The sequence below is a fragment of the Salvelinus namaycush genome, chromosome 9 (genome assembly GCF_016432855.1).
Source record: "Salvelinus namaycush isolate Seneca chromosome 9, SaNama_1.0, whole genome shotgun sequence".
NCBI classification, from domain to species: Eukaryota; Metazoa; Chordata; class Actinopteri; order Salmoniformes; family Salmonidae; genus Salvelinus; species Salvelinus namaycush.
In genome coordinates this window covers 8,400,453-8,427,892 of record NC_052315.1, presented here as the reverse complement: position 1 = coordinate 8,427,892, position 27,440 = coordinate 8,400,453, and the positions used below count along the sequence as shown (strand labels likewise).

The 27,440-nt window shown below is 44.5% G+C and overlaps 1 protein-coding gene across 3 annotated transcripts in view; it reads left to right on the top strand.

The window, feature by feature from the left end:
• LOC120053638 (lysine-specific demethylase 4B-like) overlaps positions 1 to 27,440 on the top strand; it is a 102,091-nt gene that overhangs the window by 30,619 nt on the left and 44,032 nt on the right. For all 3 annotated transcript variants that reach the window (XM_039000793.1, XM_039000791.1, XM_039000792.1), the window contains exons 6-11: positions 1,942 to 1,991; positions 3,465 to 3,568; positions 13,518 to 13,655; positions 24,812 to 25,008; positions 25,914 to 26,179; positions 26,582 to 26,829. In XM_039000793.1, coding sequence (XP_038856721.1) covers positions 1,942 to 1,991; positions 3,465 to 3,568; positions 13,518 to 13,655; positions 24,812 to 25,008; positions 25,914 to 26,179; positions 26,582 to 26,829 — 1,003 coding nt within the window. The remainder of the gene's footprint in view (positions 1 to 1,941; positions 1,992 to 3,464; positions 3,569 to 13,517; positions 13,656 to 24,811; positions 25,009 to 25,913; positions 26,180 to 26,581; positions 26,830 to 27,440) is intronic.

The window sequence follows — 27,440 nt, the reverse complement described above, 5'->3', positions numbered from 1 at the left end:
AAATTTCAGGGTTTTTGGTGGCCTTCCTAAGCCAGGATTAAGACACGGCTAGGACATCCGGGTGGGCAGTGTGCTAAAGCAGTGAATAAAACAATCTTATCTTGATTATTTATATATTTTTACAATTTACTCTAAGCTTTGTTGCACAATTAAAGGTCAACACACCACATTTCAAACAGTCACGAATAATCGAATGAATTCATGGCTTATAAAATTAATACTTGGTGTAAATGCAAGTCTCACAACTATAAGACCGACTAATTATTTTCATCAAAATAGTTGAACCTGGATTTGTTGTTGTTGCAATAGTCACTAATCTGGCTTTCAAGTCAGTCTATGAAAATGCCCTCTTTGTTACAAATTGAACCAAAACCATGAACATTACAGATAATTAGACTATCCCTCTGCATATTTGCATATCAAGCCCGTCTCAAAATACAACACTGCCCCTTTAAGACATACGATTTTTACAGGACTGGCTTTTCAAAGACACCTTGAAATGTAGCCTACACGTTTTGTGCTCTTGTAGGAAGCAGTAACCCCCCATTGCTGACCTATACTTATCTATAACTGGGCTGGTAACTCGCTAACTAGCAAATAATATCAACAAATATGCACACGTGCGGCTCTGTCCCCTGATTTTGAAAAACGTATTCACTCGTGGCTGATTGAAAGACTGCTTGTGGGCTACCGCCACCAATATTATTCTACTGCGTTGCGCTCTGGCTCTGCCTTCATAAAAATCACAGGCTCAATCTGGCAAAGTTAGATTTGTTTTGGTTTGTTGCATTGAGAATGGGCGGATATAATGTTAATTCGATCACAGAAAAAACATTGATCTACAGTGCATTCGGAAAGTATTCACACCGCTTCCCTTTTTCCACATTTTGTTACGTTACAGCAATATTCTAAAACGTATTAAATAAAAAATACTCAATCTACACACAATACCCTATAATGACAAAGCAAAAAAGGTTTTTAGAAAAAATTTCAAAACAGAAATACCTTATTTACAAACAGTACCAGTCAAAAGTTTTAGAACATCTACTCATTCCAGGGTTTTTCTTTATTTTTACTATTTTCTACATTGTAGAATAATAATGAGGACATCAAAACTATGAAATAACACATGGAATCATGTAGTACTACATGACTCCATATGTGTTTATCGTTTTGATATCTTCTATTATTCTACAATGTAGAAAATAGTAAAAATAAAGAAAAACCCTGGAATGAGTAGATGTTCTAAAACTTTTGGTACTGCAATCACACACACACACACACACACACACACACACACACACACACACACACACACACACACACACACACACACACACACACACACAGATTGTAATATTGAGACAAACCTGCAAGTTGGCCTTCTTCTTTACCTACAACTAATGATCATGCACTCCCCTCTACGCCCACCTGGTGGCAGTCTAACACAGCTGCACTCAGTCACCATAGACTCCATAATCTGCCTTTCTATTCTGATCACTTAGACAAGCTTTTGGCCAGAGGGAGGTTGAGGTGCAGATTTTGTACATGGTGCGTCATACAGAGGTCTCTGAGGAGTTAAGCGTTCTCTAAACTGGAGTAAATAATTGTTGTAATAACAAATGCAATAAAAGCTCTGGCTCTCTAATGTGGACAGAGAGAGAGATTTAGCTCTTCTCTCTTTCCCTTGCTTTCTGATGATTTCATTTGAAATGGGGAAAGAGCACTACAAAGACAACTACAAAGTCCTCGTCATTTGATTTCTCAAAGATGGTCTGATGAATTACCTTTCATGTTTGGGATATTAGCCCAGTTAAGTGTGTGTGTGTGTGTGTAATGAGGACTTTGACCAGAGTACTAAGCATTTAGATCCTTATACTGTAATTTCTCCTTCTCTTCTTTAGTCCACTTCATTTTCTCTTTCTCTTTCCCTCCATTCAGGTATGCCATCCCACCTGAGCACGGGAGAAGGCTGGAGAGGCTGGCTCAAGGTAAGACTACTCCAGATCCTCATGCACACTTAGGCTGACCATGTTTTACTAATATACCGCCACAGAACGGTTTCAGTTTTTACTTTACATTCTATAATGGTATTTTAGTGTTTGGTTTGCTAATTGTGATACGCGACTCTGCCGTGTGTAGAGTCCGTTTATTTAGTTTATCTCTATTTCCATGCCGCTTTTCACACAGACCGAGGCCTGCCCCTTGTCACTCAAGGAGCACAGTTTTTGTTGCTCGATCATGAGACAACTTGCGTTCAGTCTGCATGGTCAATGCAGCACATGCTGATTTCCACTTTGCTTTTTAATATAAATCCACAACCGTTCTATAATTATGCTATTAGTTTGTATCTTACTGTCTGCAAACAGCTAGTTTGTCTTTTCTAAGCAAGTTGTGGCTAAAATAAATAGTTTTAGCTGCTAATTAGCTAATGCTAATAGCTATGTTGTCTCTGAGTTAGCACAAACGTAGCTAGCTAATGCAGCCTGATACCAGTGATGGTGTTGACCTAAATCAGCGTGTTTGTGCAACAGTGTCTTATAAATCAAAGAGGAATAGGTGAAGCATGAATATGTTAGCTGCATGTAATAGCTAAGAGAACATTCAATGTAGCCAAAGGTTATAGGGTCCCCTAGAAAACGCTGACCAACCCTTTGGTTCCAAACCTGTCACAATAGCTCCTGCCTGGCTTTTTCTTTCGTTGTCATGTCAAACAACACTGTGTTCAAAGTGCCCACTATCATATACTATTAATAATCATTCTACATCCATGATTCCAACAATTCACCCAAGTTTAAAGCTTAGATTTTTTTTGCCCATATCGTGCAGCTCTAAGTGGCAGTGTGGAAATGATCTCAAATGAGTGCAGGGAATGCAGAAATTGATATTTTTGGTTGAAGTTTGATTGAACAGTATAAAACAATCAGAATGGAGAAAGCCCCATTTGAAATCTCTTAGAAAAATCACTTAGGAGAGAGAACTTCATCTCAAACTCAAAGGACAAAATGAAGCTTAGTTAATATTGCCCCGGGGAGAGTTTCACACTGCCAGCTGCATTTTAATGGGGATTAATACACGGGCTCCGCCAGCACATTATTCACCTTTATCAGCTCACGCAGCAGCCGCCAGAGAAAGAGCATCTGAGACCAACAGGCTCTGAAACAATGCAATGAAAATGAAGTTTGAAATGGGCCTCGATTATACTGTCAGTTACATTAAAATTTAACTGGGCAAACGGTCTCCCATTCTTTGAGGCATGGCACAGACGGCTCGTCAGAGGTGTGAGAGAGCGAAAGACAGAGAAACAGATCTCTTTCCCTCTTTTCTAGTAAGTTGAAGGCCTCAGACACTAATGATATTAGTGTGACTAATTTCACTAGTATGGATGCCACAACAAGTGGATTCAGGCAACGGGAGGCAATTTAGTAATGTGGTGTTTTTGTGTGTTGTTCCCCCACCTGCAGGTTTCTTCCCAGGCAGTTCCCAGGGCTGTGACGCCTTTCTCCGCCACAAGATGACTCTCATCTCCCCGTCCATACTGAAGAAGTACAGCATCCCCTTCGACAGGGTAGGTAGTAGAACGAGCAGTGGCAGGAAGACCGGGGTGGTGGCTGAGGTCTGGGGGGGACTGAGGTCTGGGGGGGACTGAGGTCTGGGGGGGACTGAGGTCTGGGGGGGACTGAGGTCTGGAGAAAGCCTGTTTCCGTTTTTATAAAGCATCTCAGTATTACGGGTGTGAACGTTAAAACTTTTAAATGAAATTGGGATCCTTAACGTTAAGAATGTTTTTTTGGGGGGGGGGGGGGTAGATGCAGAAAGGAAACCTCATAGTGGGTTAAGTTGGACAACAACAAAGAGCATTCAAGCGTGAAGCTCAACTTGTCAGTTCTTTGGGTGCCCTGGCTACCACACTGTGAACAGCATGACGCAAACTCATGCAGTGTTTCATCTTGCTCATCTCAATATCCTAGCCTATTTTTTGATGATGTGCTCAGCTTTACTGAAGTTGCGAGACATTACAAGCCCAAAAATTGCGAGATGCAGCATTCCATTGCGAGATGCAGCTTTTGATTGTCGATAAATAGGCCTAGTGCACGGTTCTGACTGTCTGGTGGCTGACCTGTCTATACTGATAGATAGACCTAGTGCACGGTTCTGACTGTCTGTCTGGTGGCTGACCTGCCTATACTGATAGATAGACCTAGTGCACGGTTCTGACTGCCTGGTGGCTGACCTGTCTATACTGATAGATAGACCTAGTGCACGGTTCTGACTGTCTGGTGGCTGACCTGTCTATACTGATAGATAGACCTAGTGCACGGTTCTGACTGTCTGCCTGGTGGCTGACCTGTCTATACTGATAGATGGGCCTAGTGCACGGTTCTGACTGACTGTCTATACTGATAGATGGGCCTAGTGCACGGTTCTGACTGACTGTCTGGTGGCTGACCTGTCTATACTGATAGATAGACCTAGTGCACGGTTCTGACTGTCTGGTGGCTGACCTGTCTATACTGATAGATAGACCTAGTGCACGGTTCTGACTGACTGTCTGGTGGCTGACCTGTCTATACTGATAGATAGACCTAGTGCACGGTTCTGACTGTCTGGTGGCTGACCTGTCTATACTGATAGATAGGCTTAGTGCACGGTTCTGACTGTCTGCCTGGTGGCTGACCTGTCTATACTGATAGATAGACCGAGTGCACGGTTCTGACTGTCTGCCTGGTGGCTGACCTGTCTATACTGATAGATAGACCTAGTGCACGGTTCTGACTGTCTGGTGGCTGACCTGTCTATACTGATAGATAGACCTAGTGCACGGTTCTGACTGTCTGGTGGCTGACCTGTCTATACTGATAGATAGACCGAGTGCACGGTTCTGACTGTCTGTCTGGTGGCTGACCTGTCTATACTGATAAATAGGCCTAGTGCACGGTTCTGACTGTCTGGTGGCTGACCTGTCTATACTGATAGATGGGCCTAGTGCACGGTTCTGACTGTCTGTCTGGTGGATGACCTGTCTATACTGATAGATAGACCTAGTGCACGGTTCTGACTGACTGTCTGGTGGCTGACCTGTCTATACTGATAGATAGACCTAGTGCACGGTTCTGACTGTCTGCCTAGTGGCTGACCTGTCTATACTGATAAATAGGCCTAGTGCACGGTTCTGACTGACTGTCTGGTGGCTGACCTGTCTATACTGATAGATGGGGCTAGTGCACTGTTCTGATTGTCTGCCTGGTGGCTGACCTGTCTATACTGATAGATGGGCCTAGTGCACGGTTCTGACTGTCTGCCTGGTGGCTGACCTGTCTATACTGATAGATAGACCTAGTGCACGGTTCTGACTGTCTGTCTGGTGGCTGACCTGCCTATACTGATAGATAGACCCAGTGCACGGTTCTGACTGTCTGCCTGGTGGCTGACCTGCCTATACTGATAGATAGACCTAGTGCACGGTTCTGACTGACTGTCTGGTGGCTGACCTGTCTATACTGATAGATAGACCTAGTGCACGGTTCTGACTGTCTGGTGGCTGACCTGCCTATACTGATAGATAGACCTAGTGCCCGGTTCTGACTGTCTGCCTGGTGGCTGACCTGTCTATACTGATAGATAGACCTAGTGCACGGTTCTGACTGTCTGGTGGCTGACCTGTCTATACTGATGAATAGGCCTAGTGCACGGTTCTGACTGTCTGGTGGCTGACCTGTCTATACTGATAGATGGGCCTAGTGCACGGTTCTGACTGTCTGCCTGGTGGCTGACCTGTCTATACTGATAGATAGACCTAGTGCACGGTTCTGACTGTCTGCCTGGTGGCTGACCTGTCTTTACTGATAGATAGGCCTAGTGCACGGTTCTGACTGTCTGCCTGGTGGCTGACCTGTCTATACTGATAGATAGGCCTAGTGCACGGTTCTGACTGTCTGGTGGCTGACCTGTCTATACTGATAGATAGACCTAGTGCACGGTTCTGACTGTCTGGTGGCTGACCTGTCTATACTGATAGATAGGCTTAGTGCACGGTTCTGACTGTCTGCCTGGTGGCTGACCTGTCTATACTGATAGATAGACCGAGTGCACGGTTCTGACTGTCTGCCTGGTGGCTGACCTGTCTATACTGATAGATAGACCTAGTGCACGGTTCTGACTGTCTGGTGGCTGACCTGTCTATACTGATAGATAGACCTAGTGCACGGTTCTGACTGTCTGGTGGCTGACCTGTCTATACTGATAGATAGACCGAGTGCACGGTTCTGACTGTCTGTCTGGTGGCTGACCTGTCTATACTGATAAATAGGCCTAGTGCACGGTTCTGACTGTCTGGTGGCTGACCTGTCTATACTGATAGATGGGCCTAGTGCACGGTTCTGACTGTCTGTCTGGTGGATGACCTGTCTATACTGATAGATAGACCTAGTGCACGGTTCTGACTGACTGTCTGGTGGCTGACCTGTCTATACTGATAGATAGACCTAGTGCACGGTTCTGACTGTCTGCCTAGTGGCTGACCTGTCTATACTGATAAATAGGCCTAGTGCACGGTTCTGACTGACTGTCTGGTGGCTGACCTGTCTATACTGATAGATGGGGCTAGTGCACTGTTCTGATTGTCTGCCTGGTGGCTGACCTGTCTATACTGATAGATGGGCCTAGTGCACGGTTCTGACTGTCTGCCTGGTGGCTGACCTGTCTATACTGATAGATAGACCTAGTGCACGGTTCTGACTGTCTGTCTGGTGGCTGACCTGCCTATACTGATAGATAGACCCAGTGCACGGTTCTGACTGTCTGCCTGGTGGCTGACCTGCCTATACTGATAGATAGACCTAGTGCACGGTTCTGACTGACTGTCTGGTGGCTGACCTGTCTATACTGATAGATAGACCTAGTGCACGGTTCTGACTGTCTGGTGGCTGACCTGCCTATACTGATAGATAGACCTAGTGCCCGGTTCTGACTGTCTGCCTGGTGGCTGACCTGTCTATACTGATAGATAGACCTAGTGCACGGTTCTGACTGTCTGGTGGCTGACCTGTCTATACTGATGAATAGGCCTAGTGCACGGTTCTGACTGTCTGGTGGCTGACCTGTCTATACTGATAGATGGGCCTAGTGCACGGTTCTGACTGTCTGCCTGGTGGCTGACCTGTCTATACTGATAGATAGACCTAGTGCACGGTTCTGACTGTCTGCCTGGTGGCTGACCTGTCTTTACTGATAGATAGGCCTAGTGCACGGTTCTGACTGTCTGCCTGGTGGCTGACCTGTCTATACTGATAGATAGGCCTAGTGCACGGTTCTGACTGTCTGGTGGCTGACCTGTCTATACTGATAGATAGACCTAGTGCACGGTTCTGACTGTCTGTCTGGTGGCTGACCTGTCTATACTGATAGATAGACCTAGTGCACGGTTCTGACTGTCTGGTGGCTGACCTGTCTATACTGATAGACCTAGTGCACGGTTCTGACTGTCTGGTGGCTGACCTGTCTATACTGATAGATGGACCTAGTGAACGGTTCTGACTGTCTGTCTGGTGGCTGACCTGTCTATACTGATAGATGGACCTAGTGAACGGTTCTGACTGTCTGTCTGGTGGCTGACCTGTCTATACTGATAGATGGACCTAGTGCACGGTTCTGACTGTCTGGTGGCTGACCTGTCTATACTGATAGATAGGCCTAGTGCACGGTTCTGACTGTCTGCCTGGTGGCTGACCTGTCTATACTGATAGATAGGCTTAGTGCACGGTTCTGACTGTCTGCCTGGTGGCTGACCTGTCTATACTGATAGATGGGCCTAGTGCACGGTTCTGACTGGCTGTCTGGTGGCTGACCTGTCTATACTGATAGATAGACCTAGTGCACGGTTCTGACTGACTGTCTGGTGGCTGACCTGTCTATACTGATAGATGGACCTAGTGCACGGTTCTGACTGTCTGTCTGGTGGCTGACCTGTCTATACTGATAGATAGACCTAGTGCACGGTTCTGACTGTCTGGTGGCTGACCTGTCTATACTGATAGATAGACCTAGTGCACGGTTCTGACTGTCTGGTGGCTGACCTGTCTATACTGATAGATAGACCGAGTGCACGGTTCTGACTGTCTGCCTAGTGGCTGACCTGTCTATACTGATAAATAGGCCTAGTGCACGGTTCTGACTGTCTGGTGGCTGACCTGTCTATACTGATAGATAGACCTAGTGCACGGTTCTGACTGTCTGTCTGGTGGCTGACCTGTCTATACTGATAGATAGACCTAGTGCACGGTTCTGACTGTCTGCCTGGTGGCTGACCTGTCTATACTGATAGATAGACCTAGTGCACGGTTCTGACTGACTGTCTGATGGCTGACCTGTCTATACTGATAGATAGACCTAGTGCACGGTTCTGACTGTCTGCCTAGTGGCTGACCTGTCTATACTGATAAATAGGCCTAGTGCACGGTTCTGACTGACTGTCTGGTGGCTGACCTGTCTATACTGATAGATAGACCCAGTGCACGGTTCTGACTGTCTGCCTGGTGGCTGACCTGCCTATACTGATAGATAGACCTAGTGCACGGTTCTGACTGACTGTCTGGTGGCTGACCTGCCTATACTGATAGATAGACCTAGTGCACGGTTCTGACTGACTGTCTGGTGGCTGACCTGTCTATACTGATAGATAGACCTAGTGCACGGTTCTGACTGTCTGGTGGCTGACCTGCCTATACTGATAGATAGACCTAGTGCACGGTTCTGACTGTCTGTCTGGTGGCTGACCTGCCTATACTGATAGATAGACCTAGTGCCCGGTTCTGACTGTCTGCCTGGTGGCTGACCTGTCTATACTGATAGATAGACCTAGTGCACGGTTCTGACTGTCTGGTGGCTGACCTGTCTATACTGATGAATAGGCCTAGTGCACGGTTCTGACTGTCTGGTGGCTGACCTGTCTATACTGATAGATGGGCCTAGTGCACGGTTCTGACTGTCTGCCTGGTGGCTGACCTGTCTATACTGATAGATAGACCTAGTGCACGGTTCTGACTGTCTGCCTGGTGGCTGACCTGTCTATACTGATAGATAGGCCTAGTGCACGGTTCTGACTGTCTGGTGGCTGACCTGTCTATACTGATAGATAGGCCTAGTGCACGGTTCTGAATGTCTGGTGGCTGACCTGTCTATACTGATAGATAGACCTAGTGCACGGTTCTGACTGTCTGTCTGGTGGCTGACCTGTCTATACTGATAGATAGACCTAGTGCACGGTTCTGACTGTCTGCCTGGTGGCTGACCTGTCTATACTGATAGATAGACCTAGTGCACGGTTCTGACTGTCTGCCTGGTGGCTGACCTGTCTATACTGATAGATAGACCTAGTGCACGGTTCTGACTGTCTGGTGGCTGACCTGTCTATACTGATAGATAGACCTAGTGCACGGTTCCGACTGTCTGCCTGGTGGCTGACCTGTCTATACTGATAGATAGACCTAGTGCACGGTTCTGACTGTCTGGTGGCTGACCTGTCTATACTGATAAATAGGCCTAGTGCACGGTTCTGACTGTCTGGTGGCTGACCTGTCTATACTGATAGATAGACCTAGTGCACGGTTCTGACTGTCTGCCTGGTGGCTGACCTGTCTATACTGATAGATAGACCTAGTGCACGGTTCTGACTGTCTGGTGGCTGACCTGTCTATACTGATGAATAGGCCTAGTGCACGGTTCTGACTGTCTGGTGGCTGACCTGTCTATACTGATAAATAGGCCTAGTGCACGGTTCTGACTGTCTGGTGGCTGACCTGTCTATACTGATAGATGGACCTAGTGCACGGTTCTGACTGTCTGCCTGGTGGCTGACCTGTCTATACTGATAGATAGACCTAGTGCACGGTTCTGACTGTCTGGTGGCTGACCTGTCTATACTGATGAATAGGCCTAGTGCACGGTTCTGACTGTCTGGTGGCTGACCTGTCTATACTGATAAATAGGCCTAGTGCACGGTTCTGACTGTCTGGTGGCTGACCTGTCTATACTGATAGATGGACCTAGTGCACGGTTCTGACTGACTGTCTGGTGGCTGACCTGTCTATACTGATAGATAGACCTAGTGCACGGTTCTGATTGACTGTCTGGTGGCTGACCTGCCTATACTGATAGATAGACCTAGTGCACGGTTCTGACTGTCTGGTGGCTGACCTGTCTATACTGATAGATAGACCTAGTGCACGGTTCTGACTGTCTGTCTGGTGGCTGACCTGTCTATACTGATAGATAGACCTAGTGCACGGTTCTGACTGTCTGTCTGGTGGCTGACCTGTCTATACTGATAGATAGACCTAGTGCACGGTTCTGACTGTCTGTCTGGTGGCTGACCTGTCTATACTGATAGACCTAGTGCACGGTTCTGACTGACTGTCTGGTGGCTGACCTGTCTATACTGATAGATAGACCTAGTGCACGGTTCTGACTGACTGTCTGGTGGCTGACCTGTCTATACTGATAGATAGACCTAGTGCACGGTTCTGACTGACTGTCTGGTGGCTGTCCTGTCTGTCCACGTGCAAGGAGTCAACCAATCAATTATTTGGTAGTCGACTCTACCCACAGGTCATAATCTTTAACAGTTGGGAAAATGTCAGGGAAAGGCAGGCGACCGCAGCGAAGTCCTGCATGGCAATACTTTGAGAAGTTGAATGGGAATTAAATGGGAATTCATATGCAATTTAATGAATTTGTTTTATAGTTTTAAAGAAGAATCAAGAAATGGCAGTTTAAACGTTAAGAACAATAGTCAATTTGTCACATCCCTACTCAGAATAGAGGTGCTGATCTAGGATCAGGTGGCGATCAGCACCCCAGTGTTCATTTCGTCGACAATAACTGATGAAAAATATTAGTCAACAACCCATTTTTCCTGACACAAATGAATGACAATAATGAGACGAGATGTCCTGAAGGGAAAAAACGATGAATAACAAATGAGTTTTCATTTTCGACAAATGTGATGAGAATTCCATGTGATATTAATGAACATCAAATTTAACATGAAGCTTCTTCTCAAATGTTTTATCCAATCATAAGCATGCATGCCTTTGCAGAATATTTAATTGGCGGAATTAACGTCTTTCAGTTGTGCTTTCTGATCTTTCCGATCTTTTCATTTTTGCCATGGAAAAAATATCACTTTTATATCACATCCCTATCCCCCCCATCCTAAGGTTGTGATGGGGAGATAATCGCTTCATGTCTAAATTGTTTAACATGTAGCCTATATGGTAAATCATGGCTGCCATTGGTTACAATCTGCCACAATAGCAATGTGTCAACTATACTGTATGAGTGGATAGTCTGGTTCAAATAGGTCTATCTTAATGTGCACATGGAAATGAACTGACTAATATTTGACTAAAATGACTTCGACTAAAAATAGACAAAAATTGTCCAGAGTTTTAGTCGACTGATAATAGCTAAAACTAAGGATGAAATGACTAAAATGTGACTAAGACTAAAAGGTATTTTAGTCATAAAGACTCAAATGGATGCTAAATTGAACACTGCAGCACCCTACTCTGAGACGCCTTGGCACATACAGCCTTAGGGCTCTGAAGTTTTAATAGCAACACTGTTCTGTGAGGGATTATATATATATATATATATATATATATATATATATATATATATATATATATATATATATATATATATATATATATATATATATATATATATATATAGAAATAAAGGAAGTAACCTCATCCATTTGATTAATGTCATACATGCACATTTAACCAATAACAGACCTCTAACACTTCTCATTTTAACCATCTATGTTTGACGGATATTTCCGGTAATGCAATTCAACTCATTTGTCATCACATGACCACTAGCAGCCTGTTAACAGCTCTCAGAAAGGAGCCACTTGACCACCAACGGCAGTTTTAGTAATAACCCTTCTGAATGGAACCCTTTGCTGAAGCACAATTGAAATCCTTCAACCGGTGAAAGGAGACGATAGCCCTGTGCTGCATATGGCTGCTTCCTAAATGGAACACTATTCCCTATAAAAGTGCACTACTTTTGACCAGGGCTCATAGGGGACACACCCTTGTGACTCTAGCTGACTCTAGCACCGACCGCTGATAGAAATGAACGGGGTGAATGACAGCCTGCCTTCGCTGACTGAAGTGGAGGCTAATGGCACTTTTAGATGATGGAGTCTGGGTCAGTAGACATGCTGAAGTTGTTGTGAGTGTGGCTGCTCTCCAACCAACCTCTGGGACTGATGACAGGGGAGGAGTGAATGGAGGGGGGGGTGATGACGTGAACACGCAGCGCGCGCGAGCAGACGACACACAGCACACAGTATTGAAAGGTTGATAATGAGATTGATGGCGTCTTTACTTAAAGACCATAGCTTCACTTCACAGTAAATTATGATTGGGATTGAGTCTTAGTTACATTGGTCTAGCAAACTTTCCGTTACTGGCCCAACGCTCTAACCACTAGGCTACCTGCCGACCCACCTCTCTTAGAGGGGTGAGGTGACTTGATGAAGAGGGTCTTCAGATCAAGGGCCCAAAACGTACAGCGTATTTGAAGTTCAGCTGTAGAAATCTAGTGACTTAATAATTCTGTCAGGGATTGCCAATGAACCTCACGTAATAGACGTAGACATTTTAATGTTGGGGCAGCCACAGAAAACTAGGAGTGTCAAAATAAAAACCGCCAAATAATTTGTCAGGCTTAATATCCAAGAGATGCAGACAATTCCGGTGAACTGTCTTCACCCTCCCGAGCTCTCAGTAAATGATGGCCCTAGTTCTGCCTTGGAACGAAACGCAATCAGATGAATCTTAATTTGCACGGACTGGCTAATTTCTTGTGCCATGCTTGCTGGCTTGTCTAATTACGCATGTATCGCCGGGACTGGTTCTCTAGGAGAAGTAGCCACCAGGCAGCTCAAGTGAGGGAAAGATGGATGGAGGAAGGAAGGGTGAGTTTAAAAAAAAGCAAATCACCCTTCCCATCAGTGCTTAATGATTGTGGATATTAAGAGCTAGCATCTGTTTTTGTTCCCATGGCTGGGTTTCAGGGGTTGCGAAGACCCTGTTTTTGCCAAATCCTTCCATCCGAGGCAGAGTTTCATTGCCTTAAATGTAAATTACTTCATCATTTTGGCATAGTTTTGCTCATCTCTGCCCATCAAAAGCCGGTTTAATAACAAAAATGTTTGCTTATCCAATATAGATACAACATTTGATGAGGTTTGCATACTGCTTGTACTGCACTGGTTCTGTTGACCATTAATGCTCAGTCAGTTAATGTACATTTTAATGTTTGACTTCACTTTTTATGCAACTGTTTACTGTATTCAGGGTCAGTCATCCAAACCCGAAACAGAATATTTATATATTGATCAGTAAGTAACATGTAGATTATATGACTGTATCCTGTTGATTTGATACTCTGTCACAACATCACAGAGGAACATTTAACCTTTGAACTCTTGCTATCTCCAGATCACTCAGGAAGAAGGCGAGTTTATGGTCACCTTTCCTTATGGCTACCACGCCGGTTTCAACCACGGCTTCAACTGCGCGGAGTCCACCAACTTTGCCACCCTGCGCTGGATCGACTACGGCAAGATGGCAACACAGGTGGGTATTGCACAGTAAACCATATGGAAACCCAAGTGCCCCCTACCAACACACAACACTATAGCGAAGATTAAACCCAGTGGTCACACATGCTACCCATATCCTCTTACACAACCATGCAATTCATTCTTTGAATACCAGTTCCACAGTTTGCTTACACAAACTGTTTTAGGCCTGGAGCAAGAAGTCATTGGGGTGCCTTGTTTGTGTGTTGTGTGTTAACCTTTAACGAGTCACCAACCCGGATCCGGGATCACCCCCCACTCCCCCCCCACTGAGTAGCATAGCTAGCATAGCGTCACAAGTAAATTGTAGCATCTAAATATCATTAAATCACAAGTCCAAGACACCAGATGAAAGATACAGATCTTGTGAATAAAGCCACCATTTCAGATTTTTAAAATGTTTTACAGGGAAGACACAATATGTAAATCTATTAGCTAACCACGTTAGCATAAGACACAATTTTTTTACTCCAACAGTTTTTTCCTGCGTCAGTAGCTATCACTAATTCGACTAAATAAAAATATATATAGCCACTAACCAAGAAACAACTTCATAAGATGACAGTCTGATAACATATTTATGGTATAGCATAGTTTTTTTTTGAAAAATGTGCATTTTTCAGGTATAAATCACAGTTCTACATTGCAGCTGCAATCTGAAATAGTGCTGACGCAGCCAGAACAATTACAGAGACCAACGTCATATAACTAATTACTTATCTTAAAACATTTCAGAAAAATACACAGCGTACAGATATTGAAAGCCCAACATCTGGTGAATCCAAACAATATTTCAGATTTATTAAATGTTTTATAGCGAAAACAAAATGTAGCGCTAAATTAGCATAGCCACGCCAGCCAGAACCAGCTGGGCGCCCCCGACCAGTTCACATGCACGACAGATATATGAAATAACATCGTAAATTGGGTCTTACTATTGCTGATCTTTCATCAGAATGTTGATCAATGTGTCCTTAGTCCTGATGAGTCGTTCAATCCATTCATAATGGCAACTTTCCCTCTTCATTTAGCATATGTACTGGTCGACTGGCCAAAGTAAAAAAAGTCACAGAACGGAACACGGCAAAACTCCCGAAAAAATTCAAATAATCTGATTAAACTATATTGAAAAAACATACATTAAGATGATATGGTCACATGTATCAAACAAACTTCGAGACGGAGATAGTTTTCATCCGTAACGGCAGCAAAACAGTAGACAATCGCACCTCCAAATAGCGCGAGTCAGAGAACCGGAAGTTGTCGGTCACGCCAAAGAAATAGGTCTTATTTCACGTCAGTACAAGGTAAACAAAAAATTTCTCCTCTGACGTCCTCTTGACACCCAGAGGAAGACGAATGAAGTGTGTTTCGGGTCATAGGTGGCGTGACCATATATAGGCAGAGCGTTCTTCTTCTTGGTCAGGGAAAGTGCTGTCAAATGACTTCTGTTTAACTCAGAGACAAAATTGAAACGGTTTTAGAAACTATAGATTGTTTTCTATCCAATGGTATTAATTATATGCATATAGTAAGAGCAATAATTGAATAAGAGGCAGTTTAATCTGTAGAGGAAATTATGCTAATGCGAAAACAGCACCCCCTATAGTGGCAAGATTAACCTGTGTCTTTTTAAGCTGTCTCACGTCGCCTGTTTCTCCCTCTCGTCTGTGTTCCGCTTCATTTTCGTTTCATGTCTTTATCTCCTGTCCCGGAGGGCAAACTGCTGTGAATAGTTTTTGGACCAGGCCTTTCACCTGTAAGGGACACACAAAAAAACACATGTGCACACACCCTGTCTCTGCTTGGCTGCATGTCAGATTTATGAGGTTGTGAGTTCAGTGTGCTGCTCTCAGGGCCACTGGAAGCCCCTCTCTATTTCCCACAGTCTCTGATGCATTTAAAGGAAAACGTCACCCAAAAACTATTTAGTCCATTGTTGACATAATCCCAAAAATGTTTTGCCTGTCAGCAATCAAGTTTTCAAGATATGGAACTTTCAAAATACAGAAATACAGCTGGTATGATGGTGTTTTTCGTTTAACCCGCTCGCCCCCTGCCCCTCTCAAGTCTGAACCCAATCCACTGGCCAGGGAGCTCCCCCTCAAGAGTTCTATCTGAATCTCAGAGATTCATTGGTTGGTTTTGCCGCTTGCCCTCCATTTTGTGTCAGCACATTGACAGGCGGCTCCTGAAAGTGCCAGACAATGGGAAATAAAGAAAGAACAGCTTGGGAACCTCCCTCTTTCTGCCAAGCCCTATTCACTTCCTCTTGATGCCACAGGGAAAGATGGTCCTTTGAGCTGGATCTGTCACTTTGGGCTGTGTGGCTTGTTGCTAGTCTCCTGTCTACTAGAGCTCAGAGGTTCTATTAGCTGACACATCTGTCTGCTGACGCCTACTAATTACAGATGTGGTCTCCTTGTTTTCAATTGTTCCCCTGCAGTCTCTTACATGCTGACCACACCGTTTGCGTCGCGTGTGCGAGCGTTGCAAATTCAATGTACACGATATTCATTCATTGCACCCACAATGCTCGCCAACGAGCGTCTGCGTTGCCAAGCGCTAAAAAAGAAGTCAGTTCTATTTGTGACGCTGAACGCGGTGCATGTCCTGCCTCTCCCATCTCCTCATTGGTTTATTAAAGCAGGTACCCACGTGCCATCTCCTCATTGGTTATACCCACGTGGGTGATTGAAAGATGAACTGAGGTCGGTCGGTCGTTGTGGTAATACACCTTATTATGAAAGTTAGATGCCAATCAGCATATAAAGTACAAAGAGGGAAAAAGCCTGGAAGGAGGAGAGATGACTAGAATTGATTCGGTTGACCGTTTTATGTGTGGATTAATTGGTGGAGTAGAGGACCTTGTGCATTTCAGGTAAAATACCAACTCAATGTTTATATCCCAGGACAAATTAGCTAGCAATAGTAAGCTAGCTAAATAGGACAAATTAGCTAGCAACTGCAAGCAAGCTAGCTAAATTGCCATAAATGTTTAATGCTTTTCAACCTGTGAAATACTTTCAAGTATCTTTACTTAAGTTGTTTTTTTTGAGTATCTGTACTTTACTATTTATATTTGACAACTTTTACTTCACTACATTCCTAAAGAGAATGATGTACTTTTTTACTCCATACATTTTCCCTGACACCCAAAATACTTACATTTTGAATGCTTAGCAGAACAGGAAAATGGTCTAATTCCCACACTTATCAAGAGAACATCCCTGGTCATCGCTACTGCTTCTGATCTGACGGACTCACTAAATACAGTGGCAAGAAAAAGTATGTGAACTCTTTGGAATTACCTGTATTTCTGCATAAATTGGTCATCAAATTTGATCTGATCTTCACAACAATAGACAAACACAGTCTGCTTAAACTAATAACACACAAACAATTATACGTTTTACATTACATTTTAGTCATTTAGCAGACGCTCTTATCCAGAGCGACTTACAGTAGAGTGCATACATTTTATTACATTTTACATACTGAGACAAGGATATCCCTACCGGCCAAACCCTCCCTAACCCGGACGACGCTATGCCAATTGTGCGTCGCCCCACGGACCTCCCGGTTGCGGCCGGCTGCGACAGAGCCTGGGCGCGAACCCAGCCCAGCCTGGGCGCGAACCCAGAGACTCTGGTGGCGCAGCTAGCACTGCGATGCAGTGCCCTAGACCACTGCGCCACCCGGGAGTTTTCATGTCTTTATTGAACACACCGTGTAAACATTCACAGTGCAGGGTGGGAAAAGTATGTGAACCCTTGGATTTAATAACTGGTTGAGGCTCCTTTGGCAGCAATAACCTCAACCAAACATTTTCTGTAGTTGCGGATCAGACCTGCACAACAGTCAGGAGGAATTTTGGACCATTCCTCTTTACAAAACTGTTTCAGTTCAGCAATATTCTTAGGATGTCTGGTGTGAACCACTCTCCAAGTCATGCCACAGCATTTTAAATCGGGTTGAGGTCGGGACTCTGACTGGGCCACTCCAGAAGGCGTATTTTCTTCTGTTGAAGCCATTCTGTTGTTGATTTATTTATGTAGTTTTGGGTCGTTGTCCTGTTGCATCACCCAACTTCTGTTGAGCTTCAATTGGTGGACAGATAGCCTGACATTCTCCTGCAAAATGTCTTGATAAACTTAGGAATTCATTTTTCCCGTCGATAATGGCAAGCTGTCCAGGCCCTGAGGCAGCAAAGCAGCTCCAAACCGTGATGCTCCCTTCCCCATACTTTACAGTTGGGATGAGGTTTTTATGTTGGTGTGCTGTGCCTTTTTTTCTCCACACATAGTGTTGTGTGTTCCTTCCAAACAACTCCACTTTAGTTTCATCTGTCCACATAATATTTTGCCAGTAGCGCTGTGGAACATCCATATGCTCTTTTGTGAACTTCAGATGTACATCAATGTTTTTTTTGGACAGCAGTGGCTTCATCCGTGGTGTCCTCCCATGTTGGCATGTTCCAGAGATTTCTGTAATTCTTTAGCTGACACTCTAGGATTCTTCTTAACCTCATTGAGAATTCTGCTCTGTGCTCTTGCAGTCATCTTTGCAGGACGGCCACTCCTAGGGAGAGTAGCAACAGTGCTGAACTTTCTCCATTTTATAGACAATTTGTCTACATCAAGGCTTTTACAGATACTTTTGTAACCCTTTCCAGCTTTATGCAAGTCAACAATTCTTAATCTTGGGTCTTCTGAGATCTCTTTTGTTCGAGGCATGGTTCAAATCAGGCAATGCTTCTTGTGAATAGAAAACTCAAATTTTGTGAGTTTTTTTTTTTAAAGGGCAGGACAGCTCTAACCAACATCTCCAATCGCATCTCAATGATTGTACTCCAGGTTAGCTGACCCCTGACTCCAATTCGCTTTTGGAGAAGTCATTAGAATAGGGGTTCACATACATACTTTTTCCAATCTACACTGTGAATGTTTAAATTATGTATTCAATATAGACAAGAAAAATACAATAATGTGTGTGTGTGTGTGTTATTAGTTTAAGCAGACTGTTTGTCTTAGATGAAGACCAGATCTAATTTTATGACCAATTTTTTTGCAGAAATCCAGATAATTCCAAAGGGTTCACAATTTTTTTCTTGCCACTGTACATGCTTCATTTGTAAAGGATGTCAGTGTCAGAGAGTGCCCCTGGCTATCTGTAAAAAATAAAATGTTGAGGTCTAGTTTGCTTAATGTAAGGAATTTGAAATAATTTATACTTGTACTTTTCCATTTGATACTTAAGTATATTTCAAACCAAATACTTTTATTCAAGTAGAATTTTAATAGGTGACTTTCCCTTTTACTTGAGTAATTTTCTATTAAGGTATTTTTACTTTTACTCAAGTATGACAATTGGGTACTTTTTCCACCACTGGTAGTAGTACAATGCTGCTCTAGTAGCAGTAGTACAATGCTGCAGTAGTAGTAGCAGTAGTACAATGCTGCTGTAGTAGTATTAGTAGCAGAAGTACAATGCTGCTGTAGTAGTAGTACAATGCTGCTGTAGTAGTAGTACAATGCTGCTGTAGTAGTAGTACAATGCTGCTGTAGTAGTACAACTCTGTAGTAGTAGTACAACGTAGTAGTACAACAACTCTGTAGTAGTACAACGTAGTAGTACAACAACTCTGTTGTAGTAGTAGTAGTACAACGTAGTCGTACAACAACTCTGTAGTAGTAGTACAATGTAGTACAACAACTCTGTAGTAGTACAACAACTCTGTAGTAGTAGTACAACGTAGTAGTACAACAACTCTGTTGTAGTAGTAGTCGTACAACAACTCTGTAGTAGTAGTACAATGTAGTACAACAACTCTGTAGTAGTACAACAACTCTGTAGTAGTAGTACAATGTAGTAGTACAACGTAGTAGTACAACAACTCTGTTGTAGTAGTAGTAGTAGTAGTAGTAGTAGTAGTAGTACAACGTAGTAGTACAACAACTCTGTAGTAGTAGTAGTACAATGCTATGAAGTGTAATGTGCCTAACTGCTTTTCATCATATCTGAACATTGTTCCTCTCTTACCTCCCTGACTAGCACACAGGAATATGTCATCTAGATAGGTCATTGTTTCTCAACTCCACTCCTTGAGTGAACACATTTTTGTCGTAGCCTTGGACAAGCACATCTGATTCAACTTATCAACTTATCATCAAGCCCTTGATGAGTTGAATTGTATATGTTTGTCTGGGGCTACAACAAAAATGTGTGCTATTGGAGATACTCGGAGACCGGAGTTGAGAAACACTGATCTAGGCTATACTTCAGGTGAGAAAGTACATTACAGTTCACAGTTCAGTATGGGCCAAAACATTGGGTGTTGTGAGAATTTTCATCACACTGAATAGAAGATTCAATTCCATTCCATCTGGCTGTTGGTGACTCAGAACTGGACACACACACCACACAGCCACAGACCCAATTCTCTTCCTTTTCATCTATCAAAGTGAATTGCAGATGATTCACTCGCCGAGTAGTGATATTTGTTTGTGTACGCTTGTTTGTTTGGGTTAGAGCTGATGGGCTTTGATGAGGAGTTCTGAAGATGATGAAGGCTACGGTATTATTATTGTGTGTGTGTGTGTGCATTCCACGAGTGTGTGGGCGCTACAGGCAATCTTCCCTCATGCACAGCTCCCCCTGGGATTGCCTCGCAGAATAAATATCAGCCCATGCAGAGAAGCACGAGATTGAACGTTCTAGAGATTCCCCCTTTAGTTAACACTATCAACGTTTCCCTTTACTGTGGGACTTGTGATCGAATCAACGCAATTAGCTACTTTCAATGCAAACTACCGAAACTAAATTAACTATGCAAGAGAGTTTGTTGTAGGCAGAACGCATCGGAGTAGGATTCTATTGCGTTGACAGGCACCACTCAGGCCTGTACTCTACACAGACCGGTGCGCCTTAACCAATCAGAGCTTCGGTAGGCCAATTAAAGCAATAAGGCCTGAGGGGGTATGGTGTATGGCCAATATGCTAAGGGCTGTTTTTACGCAAGGCAGAGTGCCTGGATACAGCCCTTAGCCGTGGTATATTGGCCAGATACCACAAACCCCCGAGGTGCCTTACTGCTATTATAAACTGGTTACCACCGTAATTAGAGCAGTAAAAATAAATGTTTTGTCATACCCGTGGTATACAGTCTGATATACCACGGCTGTCAGCCAATAAGCATTCAGGGCTCAAACCACCCAGTTTATAATCACTAATAGACCATTGCCTTATATGGATCTGTACCATTCACTTTACAGCGTGAGTAGATGAGCTTGTTTTGAGATCAAAGCGAGAGCTGCATGTAGCGACGTGTGTACATTTTGTTCATATCCTTTGATAGTTAGTGAGTTATTAGCCCAGTTATAGATCACTAGTAGTCAGCAATAGGGGAGTGGTTGCTTCCTACAAGAGCACAACATGTGTATTTCTAGACATCTTTTAAAAGACAGTCAGGTGAAGAGTTTTGTTTTGTCATAAAGGGGCAGTGTTGTATTTTGAGACAGACTTGAATAAGCTAAATAGCCAATAGGCAGCAGGTAGCATAATTTGTCTGAATCTCTGTAGTAATGGTATGAGATTAATAAAGCATTTTATTTTGTAAAGGGGTTTCTTGCATCAAACAACAACATGTTTAGTCACCTCCTTGTCTGAAGGACAAGTGGATAAACAGGTTAATGTCAAGTCCTGCATGTTTTGTCTCATGGAATGTAGGCCTACATTGAACACCACAAATTGGCTGTTACTGTAGGCTGAATGATAGAACAGCTATTTCCATGTTAAAATGTTATGGGATACATTTTCTCCATTGTTTTTGATGTTAGGCCACTCTGGTAGGTCTACATTATGATCAAATAGCCACAGTAGGCTAATTGACCACTGTTAAAACTAACTTAAAGCGGGTACAGCCTCAGTGTTCACAGTAATTACTCGCCAGAAGTTGCACAGAATTTTCACAACTTTCAAGTTTGCGCTCAGCAGACCTGAAATTTTGCTCAGTGATGAAAACATTGAGGGAACATTGGCTACAGGCCTAGAGTAGGCTTTAAACAAAGAGTATTGTCAATTCACTTCTCATTGTGCGGTAATAACGACACTGCTATGTTAATGTATGGTGGCTGTGGCCCTCACTGGAAATGAGCTCATGATAGCAGGGATAGAAATGACTAGCCAACCACTAAAGCCCCTTATTGCAGATGCCTGTCCTAGCCAACCACTAAAGCCCCTTATTGCAGATGCCTGTCCTAGCTAACCACTAAAGCCCCTTATTGCAGATGCCTATCCTAGCCAACCACTAAAGCCCCTTATTGCAGATGCCTGTCCTAGCCAACCACTAAAGCCTCTTATTGCAGGTACCTGTCCTAGCCAACCACTAAAGCCCCTTATTGCAGATGCCTGTCCTAGCTAACCACTAACGCCCCTTATTGCAGATGCCTGTCCTAGCCAACCACTAAAGCCCCTTATTGCAGATGCCTGTCCTAGCCAACCACTAAAGCCCCTTATTGCAGATGCCTGTCCTAGCCAACCACTAAAGCCCCTTATTGCAGATGCCTGTCCTAGCTAACCACTAAAGCCCCTTATTGCAGATGCCTGTCCTAGCTAACCACTAAAGCCCCTTATTGCAGATGCCTGTCCTAGCTAACCACTAAAGCCTCTTATTGCAGATGCCTGTCCTAGCTGACCACTAAAGGCTCTTATTGCAGGAGCCTGTCCTAGCTAACCACTAAAGCCTCTTATTGCAGATGCCTGTCTTCACCACTTTGTGTGCCTGTGTATCACCCATGTTAGACATGCTCAGTAAACCTGCATCCTTTTTTTTGGTGGCAGGTGTGAATGCAGATGACTGCTTCCTTATGCAATATGCATGGACATGTTAGCATTCGTTAAGCAGCTGTCCTCAGAACCTCAGTAGTTCCTCCACCCGCTCGGTTTAGCTCAATAACTCAAAATGAAGTTCAAATGAATCCAGTTTTTCTACTGTTTCTCTGGGAGTGTCTGTGAGCCTCCAAATGGCACTAGCTGTAATTTGGGGTGGCAGGTAGCCTAGTGGTTAGAGCGTTGGGCCTGTAACCGAAAGGTTGCCAGATCGAATCCCGAGCTGACAAGGTTCTGCCCCTGTTCCTAGGCCGTCGTTGTAAATAAGAATTTGTTCTTAACTGACTTGCCTAGTTAAATAAAGGTAAACAATATATAAGAATAATGGACACACTCCCATTGCTGCAGACAAGAGGACAGGCAGTACAGCAGACTCATTAACGGTTGTAAACTGGATTTTCCCACAGTTTCTCTACTCTCTCACGCTTCTAGAACATGGATGTGAAACTTACACCTCAGCCTAAAATGTCAAATCAGGAGGAAGTGGTACTCGTTAAGCGAGCAGCCTGACGTCCTTTACATGTGCATACATTTTTCGTATGCTCTGCCAACTGAGCGCCACAGGATTTTCTAGTGAGCCTATTTTTCTCACATAGGTTGTACAATCACGTTGCGATGTTTTAAAAGACGATTGCTTTATCACGCACCGCCGTCAATGGGTAACGGAGAGTCTAGACCTATTTAGTGAAGGATGACGGTCGGAGCCAGTGAGGTCGCATGGCGGTATTTTTAGCGCTCCCCTAACGTGGAATATTCTTCTAATAGGGGGCGACCTCGCCTAAGGTCTTTTGTTTTCCTACAATCATTTAACTTCATTAGGATATGAAGTGAGTAGGCTATAGGGCTCATTGGTTAGAAGGCCTTGGGGGGTCACGTGTTGGTTTTGGAGACATTTTATACATTTCCATTTGATAATGAAGTCATCTAAGCATAGTACCCCACCCTCTCTCGGGAATGGCAAATTGATCAATTTCCCTTAAAAGTTTTATGGGACAGAAATGGGCTTTACTTTCTTTTGGTTCCTACTTCCTCTGGTGCGCTGCTACTACCCTCCCACGCCCCCTGTTCCCAGACGACATTGCAAAGAGACACATTTATCTCCCGGTTGTTTGTGTTTTGCTGTCTCTCACCTCTTCCAGTTAATGTTTTTACGTAAGTCCCCAATCAGACCCTGGTAGCCAGATGACTCTTTCATCTGCCGGTTTCTTCCTCACTTAATTCCGTCCCTCAAGTGCTGCCTAGATGAGATGTAGTGTGTGGATATTGGTTTGCGGTGGGAGGGGCTTTCTCTTGTTGTTGATGTTATTACTAAACCCCCCCCCCCTCTCTCTAGTACCTCACCTCTCTGTTTCTCTCTTGCTCTCGATCTGTCTCCTCCACTTGTTCTGCCTGGCTCCGTCTGAGGCGCAGCGTGCCTGAAGAATGTTCCCAGTAATTGAACATAAGGCCTCTCAGCACAGCTCAGGAAATAAAGCAGAAATGTAATACAGAAATGTAATACACCAACCGGGGCACAGAAAGAAAATTAGTTTTTATTTTCATCTTCTCTTGCTCTCTTTCCATTTCCCTTATTTTCTCTCTCTCTCTCCCCTTTATCCTCTCCCATCTTTTTCCTCTCCCTCCCCCAGTGTACGTGTATCTAGTCAAACTGCCCCCAGCCCCGTGTACTGTGATATACTCACACTGCTCTCTCCTCTCCCCCCCAGTTTACTGTGATATACTCACACTGCTCTCTCTCTCTCCCCCCAGTGCCAATAGATATGGGAGTTTATCAAAATGTGATTTGTTTTCGAATTCTTTGTGGGTCTGTGTAATCTGAGGGAAATGTGTCTCTAATATGGTCATACATTTGGCAGGTTAGGAAGTGCAGCTCGGTTTCCACCTCATTTTGTGGGCAGTGTGCACATAGCCTGTCTTCTCTTGAGGGCCAGATCTGCCTTCGGCTGCCTTTCTCAATAGCAAGGCTATGCTCACTGAGTCTGTACAAAGTCAAATCTTTCCTTAAGTTTGGATCAGTCACAGTGGTCAGGTATTCTGCCACTGTGTACTCTCTGTTTAGGGCCAAATAACATTCTAGTTTGCTCTGTTTTTTTTCTTAATTCTTTCCAATGTGTCAAGTAATGATCTTTTTGTTTTCTCATGATTTGGTTGGGTCTAATTGTGTTGCTGTCCTGGGGCTCTGTGGGGTGTGTTTGTGAACAGAGCCCCAGGACCTGATATGTGTGTGTACTCACAATGCCCTCTCTCTCTCCTCTCGGTCAGTGTACATGTCGTAAGGACATGGTGAAGATCTCCATGGACGTGTTTGTCCGCTGCCTGCAGCCAGAGCGCTACGTCCAGTGGAAACAGGGAAAGGACGGCATGGTGCTGGACCACCAGCGACCCACCACCCTGACCAGCCCTGAGCTGGAGCACTGGAGGGCCAACCGGGTCACCTACCGCCAGAAACTGCTTCAGAGGTCAGGGGGAGAAAGGGAGATGACAGTACACTTGCTTTACAATTGAATTTCATTGACCCGTCAAGGTCAAGATGAAAGGCATCTTTGTCCAAGAGTATAATTGTATACGTCCTCCCCACACTACCTGATACATGTATACCTACATGCTTACCACATTCACTACCAAGATATAAATATACACTGAGTGTACAAAACATTAGGAACACCTGCTATTTCTATAACGTAGACTGACCAGGTGAAATCTATGATCTCTTATTGATGTCACTTGTTAAATCCACTTCAATCAGTGTAGATGAAGGGGAGGAGACAGGTTTTAAAGAATGATTTTTAAGCCTTGAGACATGGATCGTGTGTGTATGTGTATAATGTTTTTGTGTAACAGTGTCAGCCATGCTTCTGGTTGTGTTCCAATTGGTGTAGCTAGTCACACCGCCCACTCTCTCCCCTCTCACTCGCTCCGCTCTCTCCCCTCTCAATCAATCAATCAAATGTATTTATAAAGCCCTTCTTACAATAGCTGATATCTCAAAGTGCTGCACAGAAACCCAGCCTAAAACCCCAAACAGCAGGCAATGCAGGTGTAGAAGCACGGTGGCTAGGAAAAACTGCCTAGTAAGGCCAGAACCTAGGAAGAAACCTAGAGAGGAACCAGGCTATGGCTCTCTCCCCTTTCACTCTACCCAGTGTCTCTCACTTTCAGGTCTCTCACTCTTTGGTCCTACATTTCTATCTATCCATCTTTTTCTCTTTGTCTCTTTTAAAAGCATGAATGTTTTACAGGGGAAACTTGAACAGTAAAATACAGGTAAAAGAGCGAGGTACTGAGTTATGTGTTAATACAAGTGAAGTACTGTAAGTGTCATCATTCACTCATGTCCCTGTTTGCCCCGTCCCTCCGTCCCCAGAGCTTTACAGAAGAAGGAGCAGCTGCGGCGGCTGAAACTGGAGGAGGTCAAGGTTCTGGCGGAGGAAGGCATTGAGATGGATGCCGCCGAGTACCAGCGTCAGGTGGAGGAGCGCGAGGCCCAGCGGCGCCAGGAGAGGGATGAGAGGATGGCCCGGGAGGCGTTTCAGACCCTGGAGGCCATGGAGAGAGAGGACCAGGAGAGGGAAGAACGGGAAAGGCAGGACCGAGAGAGGCAGGACGCCGTTGCCGCCAAGGCCACAAGAGGTCGGTGTAGGGGCTTGGATTAGTTTTGCATTGTCTTTGCTACTGTTTGGTTTAGGATTGAGGCAGGAGAGGAACGTGAGCGTCAGGAGGAGGTCGTTAGGGTGAAGAGCAGGAGGTCAGAGTGAGGGGGGTGGATGTTTCACAAGGCACCAGTTGGATGAAATTCCATTTCAATTTTGGGTCAATTAAGGAGTTTAATTGATATCCCAGTTTCAAACTTCCAAAGTGAGTTAGACGTGAGCTACATGATATCGCAAGGTACCAGATCAAATGGGTATCAGACCAAATGGCTATTAGAACCAACAAGTGGTGCAGAGATATTAGGACACCGATTATTCTAATTATTTTTTACCTTATTGAATTGGGAGGTTCCACATTTCCCTTTTTATTTCTCTCACCCAGTACACGACCCCCAGGCAGACCCACAGCACTTGACGGTGAATGGAGAGAAGAAGAAGAAGAAGAAGAAGAAGAGGAAGAAGCAGCAGCAGCAACAACCTACCCTGCCGCTGGCCCCTATAAACTCCTTCCAAGCAGCGTTTGAGAAGTTTGCCACATTCAACATGCCCCAGACACCAAAGGAGCCCCAAGGCAGCAATGACACAGAAATACCAGCAGAGGACAGGCTTGATGTGAAAGGCATGCAGCAGGTAAGCAGTGCTGGAACAAGGTGTAGGATGAAGTTGCCTCTAGACCAGGGCTCTCCAACACTGTTCCTGGAGAGCTACCTTCCTGCAGGGTTTCTCTCCAACCCTGTTCCTGGAGAGCTACCTTCCTGTAGGGTTTCTCTCCAACCCTGTTCCTGGAGAGCTACCTTCCTGTAGGGTTGCTACCCTCCTGTTCCTGGAGAGCTACCTTCCTGCAGGGTTTCTCTCCAACCCTGTTCCTGGAGAGCTACCTTCCTGTAGGGTTTCTCTCCAACCCTGTTCCTGGAGAGCTACCTTCCTGTAGGGTTGCTACCCTCCTGTTCCTGGAGAGCTACCTTCCTGTAGGGTTTCTCTCCAACCCTGTTCCTGGAGAGCTACCTTCCTGTAGGGTTGCTACCCTCCTGTTCCTGGAGAGCTACCTTCCTGTAGGGTTTCACTCCAACCCTGTTCCTGGAGAGCTACCTTCCTGTAGGGTTGCTACCCTCCTGTTCCTGGAGAGCTACCTTCCTGTAGGGTTTCTCTCCAACACTAATCTAGCACACCTGATTCTAATAATTAGCTGGTTGATAAGCTGAATCAGGTTAGTTACAACTGGGGTTGGAGTGAAACCCTAC